This window comes from Emys orbicularis, chromosome 4, assembly GCF_028017835.1.
Source record: "Emys orbicularis isolate rEmyOrb1 chromosome 4, rEmyOrb1.hap1, whole genome shotgun sequence".
NCBI lineage: Eukaryota > Metazoa > Chordata > Testudines > Emydidae > Emys > Emys orbicularis.
Genome location: NC_088686.1, coordinates 107870274 through 107880586, shown reverse-complemented (window position 1 = coordinate 107880586; position 10313 = coordinate 107870274). Strand labels below are relative to the sequence as shown.

At 50.8% G+C, this 10313-nt stretch overlaps 1 protein-coding gene across 1 annotated transcript; it reads left to right on the top strand.

Annotated features, from left to right (window-relative positions):
- Window positions 1-940: 940 nt before the first annotated feature.
- Window positions 941-7766, top strand: LOC135877633 (dispanin subfamily A member 2b-like). Its single transcript, XM_065403147.1, has 2 exons — window positions 941-1184; window positions 4655-7766. The coding sequence occupies exons 1-2, from the start codon at window positions 987-989 to the stop codon at window positions 4793-4795; spliced, it is 339 nt and encodes a 112-aa protein (XP_065259219.1). The 5' UTR covers window positions 941-986; the 3' UTR covers window positions 4796-7766.
- Window positions 7767-10313: the final 2547 nt, after the last annotated feature.

The window sequence follows — 10313 nt, the reverse complement described above, 5'->3', positions numbered from 1 at the left end:
GAGCTCAGAGGCGGGACAGGAGGGTCCCGCGGGCCAGTTTGCCCACCTCTGCTGTAGACCCCTTAAACTGTAAGTCTCTTGGGGCAGGGACCTCCTTGTAGTTCTGTGTGTGCAGCATCTAGCAAAATAGGGTCCTGGCCTAGGACTACGGCCCCATGGCACTACAGTAATACAACTAATCCACTCAGCATTTTCAAGGCTAGCTCCTTAGCCAGCGTTGTCTCTTCTGTGTAACCTCTCCAAGGGGCTGACATTTCCTAGGGGTGGGGGAGGCTGGTAGAGGAGGGAGTGGAGCAGAAGGGATGCGTGGAGGGGAGAGGCTGGGAAGAAAGGAGAGACAGGGAGTGTGGGGTCTCTAAAGGAGGTTGGGGTGGCAAGTGGTGGTGGCTCTGTGTGTGTGTGGGGTGTTGGGGGGCAGGAGGGGGTAGCTCTGTGTGTGTGCGGGAGGAGTTTCCTGAGGGGCAGGAGGGGGTGGCTCTGTGTGGAGGGGGTCTGGGGGGGCAGGCTGGTGGCTCTGTGCAGGGGGGTGTTGCGGGGCAGGAGGAGGTGGCTCTGTGCGGGGGGGAGTGTTGGGGGTAGGAGGGGGTGGCTCTCTGTGTGTGCAGGGGGAGGTGTTGGGGGGCAGCAGGGGGTGGCTCTGTGCGGGGGAAGGCCTGGGGGGGCAGGAGGGGATGGCTCTGTGCGGGGGGCGGTGTGGGGAGTAGGAGGGGGTAGCTCTGTGCGGGGGGAGGTGTTGGGGCAGCAGGGGGTGGCTCTGTGCGGGGAGTTTCTAGGGGGCAGGGTGGCTCCGTGCGGGGGGAGGTGTTGGGGGGCGGCTCTGTGCGCGGGGGGGCGGGTTCAGGGAATTTGTGCTGGGGCGGGGGAGGCGGCTGGCTGGGGCCGGGGGGCGGTTTCATTTTCTGAGTCACGTTTCCTGTCTCCGCCAGCCCCGCTTCACAGTCGCCCGCTCCCCACCGCGCTCAGACGCGCACTCGCATCGCCCGGACATGGCGTGCAAGGAGCAGAACGTGAGCATCGACCTGCAGCCCCGGGGCCTGCCTCCCCCCTATCCCGGCACCCAGCAGGGCTTCCCGGCCGAGCAGCCGCGCGACTTCGTGCTCTGGTCCCTCTTCAACGTCCTGCTGTGCCAGAAGCTCGCCTGCCTGGGCTGCCTGGGCTTCCCCGCGCTTATCTTCTCTATCAAGGTGAGAGCCGGGCCGGACCCTGGGCGCCTCCCGCCCCAGATCCTCCCCCCGGATCCCCCGGTGCCCCCAGCGCTCCAATCTCTCCAGCCCGCCCGGGCCTCCCCCCCAGATCCCCCGGTGCCCCCAGCGCCTCAATCTCTCCAGCCCGCCCGGATCCCCCAGCGCCCGGTTTCCTCCACGTCCCCCGATGCCCCAGCACCCGGTTCCCCCCCAGATCCCCCGGTGGCCGGATCCCCCGGTTCCCTCCAGGTCCCCCGGTGTCCTAGCGCCCGGATCCCCCGATGCCTCTAGCGCCCTGATTCCCCCCCCCCCAGGTTCCCCCCAGTGCCCCCAGCGCCCGGTTCCCCCCGGTGCCCCCAGGGCCCGGATCTCTCCAGCCCGCCCGGATTCCCCGGTGCCCCCAGCGCCCGGTTCCCTCCAGGTCCCCCGGTACCTCTAGCGCCCGGATCCCCTCCCCCGGTGCCCCCAGCGCCCCGATCTCTCCAGCCCTCCTGGATCCCCAGTGCCCCCAGCACCCCGATCTCTCCAGCCCGCCCGGTGCCCCCAGCACCCCGATCCCTCCAGCCCGGCCCGCCGGGAAGTTGGTATCCAGGGCACATTCATCCCCGCTCTCCGACCCTCCCCCATCCCTTCCCGGAGCCCCCGGGTCTCTCCCGTCTCCTGGCAGTTTATTTTCCCTTCCTCCACAGCCCTGACTCTGGCTTTTCTTTCTCCGCTCAGCCCCCCAGTCCCAAGGCAGGAATCCACCCTGCGGGGCAAGCTGGGCTGCCCCACACCCGGGACTGTCCTGTGCTGCTCCTGCTATCAGCTGTCCATGGCCCGGACTGTGTGTGGGCGTTTAGGGTTAGGAGTTTGCAGGATGTGAGCATCCAACTAATTACAGCAGGGTGAGCCTGAGGTTGGAACTTGGGGGCCCTATTGGATGTGGGGGTATTTAGGGGCCGCAGGGAGCTTTCCAGCAGAAGGAGGTTTTCAAAAAGAGGCTGGAGAGCCAGCCCACTTGGGTGGGTTAGATTAGATCTTTGCACCCCCTTCCTAACCCTGTGGGTCTATGGTTTTGTGATGCTGAGCAGCAGCTCAGTGATCCTCCCAGAGGCTGCAAAGCCACTCAATCAGTGGGAAGAGTTGTCTAGTTATGGTGCAACATCCTGATTGTGTGGCGGTTGTGTTGTGTCGCTGGTGCAATGAGATGTGAAGACTGTGCCACACCGGCTGGCAGGGTGTGATGATGCAGTTTGGTAAAGCGGTGCTTCCCTCTCACTCCCTCCTCCCCTTTAGAGGGTCAGGGAAGGACCTGGCATGTCTGGGGCACTTGTTCAGTGCTCCCTGCATTGCCTCTGGTGTGTGTGTGTGTGTGGGGGGGGGGGTAGCAGTGGGAATGGTGCCCCACATTAGTGCTCCAAAGAGATGTGCTAGTCTAGTGTGCAGACTGAGACCTGGCTGGGAATGATCAGTGGGACAGTGCAATAGGAACATCAAACCACTATGCAAGGGATGCACTTCAGCTTCTCCACGGGCTGGTTTGGATGCCCAAGACTCTCTAGTAAGTGAAGGCTCAGCTTGGGCTGTAGCCAGCCTGCCCTAGGAATTAACTGGCTCCATTTTCCACAAGGAGAGACTCAGCCAGCGCACTAGTGGGGAGTAAAGGGCTCCTTGCAGCTGGAGTATAGAAACGACCCACAGAGGAACACATGGGTATGCTGTGCCAGGGAGAGCGCATGCAAACCAGGCACGCAGTAGAATGTGGACTGCTGTGTGTACAGCTGGGTCAGCTTTAGGAAATTGCAAACTACATACTCCCTAAGTTTTGGGAACTGTGCATTTGTTTTTCCTTAATAGTATCTATTCAGGCTCTCTGAGGTCCAGTCCTCTGCAAGAACAACGAAGACCTGAGGTGTACCAAGGAAAAAAAGAAATGCAATATTTATCATTGGGGAAACAGCATTATCATGCTCCCCTGTCTGTCTCTCCAGTTTTCTTTCTATAATGTCGTGACTTACACACAATACAACATTTCCACAGTGTTTAGGGCATCCAGTGTATATGTACAGGGCCTAGCACAATTGGTCCCTGGCGAGGGCTCTAGAAGCTAGTTTATAATGACAATTAGTAACAGGATTTCCTGTCACAAGTGGGACTTTTTAGCAGGCTTAAGGATCCCCCATGCTAGGTTTTCAGTCAGCCTTTGTCAGGATAGCAAACCATTCATAGACATCAGAGGTGGGAAAACGCCCCAGTTAGGTCATTTTGTCCCCCTCCTCTGACAATGCCATGTTTTCCACCTAATACATATTTCACCGGATAGTTGTACATATTCCAGGTGATGTGGGCACACCTCCCATTAGGGAGTCATTTTTCTGATCTACTGCATCTTCCCTTGCTCAGTGGCACCCTCTTATTTCTAGTTGTACCCCACCGCACGTGGGCAGAGAGTGGTTGTTCTCACTGCTGGGGCTTCACATCTTTGCAGGGGGTTATATATTTATATAAGTGGGAATGGGGATCAATTTTATGCATTTGCCCAAGTGCCAGTTAGATTTTAAAGCTGAAATCCAACACACCATATTTGCCTATTTGATGTGTTATAGTGAATGTTGGAATGGAATTCAGTTAGGATACCCCCTTTTTATTGAGTCCAGGAAGCATTAGCTTACTAATTTTAGGTGGAAAGAGACAAGATCTGAGGAGGAGGGAAATATCCTTTTTTGGACCAACTTCTGTTGGTGAAAGAGACAAGCTTTCTAGCTACACAGAGCTCAATTTTAGGAGCAGGTTCTTTTGAGGGCAGCTTTTACCTTGGACATCCTCTCTCAAATCAGGGCACTTGTGGCTAATCAACAGTTTATTAATCCCCCCCATTACCATATAAGTATATAGTCAACAGATGTGGTTGCTCAAATGAAAATTGCCTGCTTAGATTCATATTAGCCATTTCATACATCAATGCTGTTAGGCTATAGCACCATCTTGTGGTCATGCTTTTTGTTGCTTATTTAAACTTACCCCCCTCCCTTTGTTTCCTGTTTAGTTAAAGATGGCACTGTAAAACAGAACAATAGTGAATCAAGGATTTAGCACTGGTGGGTGGGACCAACATGCAAACAAGCAACATTATACAAATGATCATTATGCAAACGAGCTGCATATTTACAAAAGGCCATGAACTGCACGATATGGAATGCCCTGCACAAGCAGTGCTTTTTGAAATCTTGGCTATTTCGCAAAACTGTCACTTGTATTTTCTACAATCCTAGTGAAACCTCAATGAATAAACATCTGAACTAGCTCCCTTTGAACTCTGGCTTCTTCTCTTTCTGCTGCAGAAGTCAGGGAGTTCTCTATAGCTCAATAAGAAGGTGCATGGGCTGTGGGTGCTTTAGCTTGGCCCAGAAGGGGCTAAGCAGTTAATAAAAATTCTCCCACCCTCTTGACTGCTCTGATTTTTCACATGCTCCTGTTTTCTTTTCCAGGCCCGAGATCGGAAAGTACTGGGGGACCTGGAAGGTGCTCGGAGCTATGGCACCACCGCCAAGGTGTTAAACATCATCGGGTCACTGCTGGTGGTAGTTGCTATTGCTGTGGTCCTTTTCTTTTGCTTTTGGAGACCTTAACAGCATCCCTTTAATGAAGTTCCTGGGACTGACACCAGCCAGGCATTCAGAGAGGGGATTGGAAGATAACTCAAATGGCGAGGAAATGACCCACTGCTGGCTGTGCATGCTGTGATGGAAATTCACAACAGGTCATGAGTTCAAAAATTGACTCATTAATAGCACCATTGTAGCTTTGATGCTAGTTATGTGGTCACCCTCATTTCAAATCTGTGCGGGCCCCCACTTCTCTGCTCCATGCACTGTGGCCATGGAATCGGCCACTACCTACTTGTTCCTTTTCCAGCCTGATCCAGCTGTTTACCTTTTTTGGATTTCTTGCACTGAAAATCATCCGCATTCACTGCTGTTGTGACCCTCCCTCTCTGCAGCGCCCAACACAGAGAGTAATAGATGATGAGGTCAGAGGAGGCTCCAGTCTACCTCACTTTGTTCCTAGAGATGGACCAGAACCACCCACTCTTTGGGGTAGTTTGGATCCAGGCTTTGCCATTAGCCCCCATTTCTACAATGGGCCAAATCAAAACATGGGTTCAAAATCCCCCTCCCATCCCCCCGCTCCCCATGCTTTGGGACATTTAAATCTGGATTCAAACTTTGTGCCTTGGCCTAGTTTTATCTGTCTGTATCAACCCAGCAATAATGTTCGCCCGGGGCAGTATTTACAGCAGTAAAGCCATCTGCAGAGACTCCGGCCTGCTCTTTTCACTGCAGCGACCTGCCCTGCGGGGAAGAGAGAAGTGTAAAGGGGACAAAATGTTTAACTTGATCTGTGTGATGGGGTAACGCACTGTGCAACACAGAGCTAATGTGGGACCAGTTGGCCCCACCCCACCTCTGAGAGATGTCAGAATGGGGGGTGCTTAAATGGGAGAAACCCAGCTGAGTTGGTTGCAGAGTGGGGAGGGGAGCAGACTGCAGCTCCTGCAGGGAGGGGGGGCTGAAGGCAGGAGCTTTTTGTACAACTGCTGCCCAACAGCTCCTCCTGGAAGGAAGGGTGGGCTGGCCCTGCTCGATGTGGATTCACCATGAGAGGGAACTATTTCTCTCGGTTTTCTTGTGAATTCATCAGTTTAGGGCCCCAGCCCGGTGAGCACCTTCTAAAGAACAAGAGCCTTAACCCAGCTTGGGGATGCTTCATTTGTATTAATTCCCCTTTTGTTCTGGTCACTGACGCCCACAGCCAGGTGCTCTATCCAGGGCCCAGCTGGACGTCTGAGCCTTTTAGGACTAGAACTGGAGTGGGAAAACTACCCGGGCATCGCAGAGCAGGGGCCTGGGTGAGTGCAGAGGTCCTGCCTAGAGCCTAGGGGGTGCCTGGGAAAGGCAACTCGGGTGTTAATCTGATTAAAAATAAAAGGCCTTGTGGTGGTTGGCAGCAGCACATTCTGTCCCCACACACTCAGTTCCCTCCACACCCAGGCCTCCTGCTGCCAGTTCCAGGACCCCAGTACAGAAGCAGCAGTTGTACTGAAAGTGTGGGGAGTTTCCCTTCTCCCTGTCCCCTTGGGTCAGGCTGGGAAGAATTGGGCTGAGTCCTAAATAAGTGAATGCATCAGACTCTGACACACCCCTTACAAGCAGAAGCATCGGGCACTCGGGTGCCTTTATTCCAGTGGTTTTCAAACGTTTGTACTGGTGACCCCTTTCACATAGCAAGCCTCTGAGTGCGACCCCCCCCCCTAAATTAAAAACACTTTTAAATATATTTAACACCATTATACATACTGAAGGCAAAGCAGGGTTTGGGGTGGAGCCTGACAGCTTGCGACCCCCCCATGTAATAATCTCACGACCCCCTCAGGGGTCCTGACCCCCAGTTTGAGAACCCTTGATTTATTTAGTATCCCATAGCTAGGCATGTGCTTCCTTCACCCCCTGACTCCATTCCTCCTCTTTACCCTTGGGCCCATTCCTACAATCAGTGCATCTATAGGGCTGAATTGTGCTTCCAACAAGAATTTGGGGAAAAAAATTCTCAAGTGGACTTTGAGTTTGCTCCTTGACCTGCCCCCTCATAGAAGGGCAGGATCTGGGTCCGAGGTACAGAGGTACGAGCCAGTGCTCTGATGGAGCGGAGGGGCGGGAGGAATGTGAGTGTGAGGTCCTACCCACCAATCTACATAACTCAGGAGACCATCAATTTGGTGTCCACCACCTCTGTGCCTGCCAGGGAACTGGGGAGGTCTCTCTGGGGAGAAAGTGATCTACAAGAAATGGCAGAAGAGCCACAGATGAGAAAGGATATTGTAATCTCATCTAGTCTGGGGTCTCAATGCTGGAGACTTCAGAGTGAAGCATGTTAGTAGATACTAAAACTGCTACAATTATTTTATATATTTTTATACATATTTTATATATGTTAACCAAAATCCTTTTTGGGGTATAAACCAAAGTGTTTTGTATCTACAAATCTAGTGCTCTGTACCTATCAAACTGAAAAGTTCTTTGTACTTAGGTTGAACCTTAGTGAGGGACCAAAGGAATGAATGTTTGTAATCAGTAATGGAATGTGTATAATCCTTTCCTCTGACCCTGTTGACCTGTGAAGAATTGCATTCCCACGTCCAGAGAGGGACCACTGTTGATTGGCAAGGGATGTTTGTTATTACACATGTATTCTGTGATTGATAAAATAATGAACCACTGGTTGATGTTTAGGTCAATAAGAACCACTTATTGTCACAAGTGGTTTTGGTAATAATGAATCAGTCACAGATGTCTTTATCTTATTCATGAGGTAAATTGAGGCATCTAAGATAGAACTCGCAGTTAAATCAGCCCATGGGAACGGAATTTCTTTGTCCCAAGCTATGTATAAGGAAAGAGTTTTGGGGAGTTAAGTCAGAAGTGGATTGAGCGGCTGTCACTTCTCAAGTGATCAGATTGGTAACATATGTATTCCTTTCTGTATTCTGTATCAGGCTGTATTAATCTTTGACTAATAATCTTTGATTGAATTGCAAATGAACCAGCTATCTGACATCTTGTGTTATTAATATTTTCATTATTAAATTTGAACATGCAACAAGCATAAACTCTCCAGATTGTGCCTGATGCTGCAAGATTATGTCCTGGGTGAAATTACTGTCTGACCCCAACTGGTGTTCTGAAGCGTGTGGGTCAAGACTAGAGCTGGAAGGAAAATTGATTTTCTGTCCACAAAAAAAAATTCAAGATTTAGATTTTTTTCTTTGTTCCAAAAAGGAACAAAATGCCAAAATTTCTTGTAAAACAAAATTAAAAAAAAAAAAAAAGTTTTGGGTCAATTGATACATTTTGTTTCAATTTCAACCCTTTTAAAAATTTATTCTTATTTTTTAAAATAAAGTAAACGTCAAAACAAAGTCATTTCAAAATGAAAAAATCAAAACGTTTTGTTCCAAAAATGTCAAAATGGGGGATTTTCCCCCCCATTTTTTTCCCAAAATGGAATTTATTTAAAATTGATACTAAATTGAGGCACAAAAAATGTAGGCTTTGTCAAAACAGCTATTTTCCAGGAGAGAACTGTTTCAATGAACATTTCTGGACCAGCTGTAGTTAAGACCCCCTGTGTTGGGGCGCGCTTGCCCCACACTGGTATTGCAAGGGTTAACTCTACTCTTTGGCCAAGTTATTTACAACATTAAAGCAGATAAACATAGATAAACAAATGAGTTAAAAAACCCTTAAGTTTCAAAAGGTAATAGAAGCTTCTATGTTCAGCGAGCTCTATGTGTCCTTTTGGGCTAACCCAGGCTAAGCAGCTGGGGACCTCTTGCTTATGCCTAGAAAATATTGACCCCCAGAGTCTAAGCAGCACAGAGATAATCAATTCCTTCTATTGGAGGTTTTTATATCTCTTCAGCCTGAGCTGATGGGAGGAATTCAGTTGCATAACTCATCTTCATGGGGGTGAAGAGAACAGGACAACTGAGTCTTTTGTCCTCTTTAATGTCCCACAATAGTCCGTCTGGTGTTGATGGACCTTTCCCGTTGGGCAGGACGAAACATCTTCTGTTGCAGATTAGCACTTTACCCTAGTTAATGTTTCTCTCCTGTCTGGTGATTTACATTGTCACGCAGGCTTACAATACAACTGCTCAAATACTACCTTACAATATAGCATATGGAGATTAGTGCATGCAGCAGCTCACAAGCATTTAATAAAGTCTAACCACTACACACATCCTTATAAGTCTAATACCTACTTGAACAATACTAGCACACGGCACCGTCACCAGCAGCAGCACAGAAGTAAGGGTGGCATGGTACCCCCGCCCCTCTGGCTCCCCCTCCCCCTGGCAGTGTCCTCCATTTGGGAACTTGAAATATGGTAATCCTAGCTGCAGTGATTACATCGCTTGTGTGTGCGTACACTTAGCCCCTTGTGTCAGCGCTGTGTGGCATCACCCGGAGCACTTGTATAAATTATACTTCCCCAGTGTGGGGCATTGTGGGAAGGCTCCTGAAAGCCGGTAACAGGCGACATAAGCAACGCAGTGTCTGTGCTGACACTGCATCCACCTAACTACGTTGACCTTGACGCTATGCTGCTCATAGAGATGGAGTTAGTAAGTCAGCGTAGCCAGGCAGTTACATCGACGGGGAGCGAAATTTAAGTGTCGACACTTCCATAGTTAGGTCGACGCAAGGTGGTTTATGTTGGCCTAACTGTAGTGTAGACCAGGCCTCACACTGGGGCAACAAGCTTAGTTATAAGCTTTCTGCTTTTCCTTCTGGCTTAAGTAACTGTCAGCGATCTGGCTGTAGGCTGAGGCAGCTGAACTGTCTGTCAGGCAGTCATTCCCTTTGCAGTGGTGTGGTAGGCCCACCGGGAACCTAACTCAACGGAGTTTCCCAACTGAAGAGTGGGAAAATTCTCAAACCAGTCACTCAGTGAAGGGAGCTGGATGCTCCCTCTCTTCCCTTTCAACTGACACCCCAGAAGGAGTGACTGCCTCCTCTCTCTCAGGCATCTGGGGTCAAAAACCAACCAGAGCTCCCCTTTTTTAGGACATCTGGGCAGCTGCTTTAGTTCCGTCTCTCTGGCCTCCTCTCTGCTTAAGGGAGGGTTGCCTGGCAACGGGGCAGCAACCGCTTCTGGGACTCCAGGCCCAGGTAAGTTTCACAGCCTCACTTATGGTAAGGAGGATGCGGGGCAGGGGGGAGGGGAGGAGGGAAGTTACATTTGGTATTTTTCTTAAAGCCCACATGACTGCATGGAAATCTCAACTTTCATTTAAAAAAAAAAAAAGTGAGTAGTTTCTAACCATCTCGATTGCAGAGTAGATCACAAAACTGGGACTTGAGAATATCCTAAAGCAGGGGTGGGCAAACTTTTTGGCCTGAGGGCCACATTGGGGTTCCAAAACTGTATGGAGGGCCAGGTAGGGAAGGCTGTGCCCCCAAACCCTAACCCTAACCCTATTCACCCCCTCCCACTTCCCGCCCCCTGACAGGCCCTGCTCAGAACCCCCGACCCATCCAACCCCCCCTACTCCTTGTCCCCTGACTACCCCCTCCTGGGACCCCT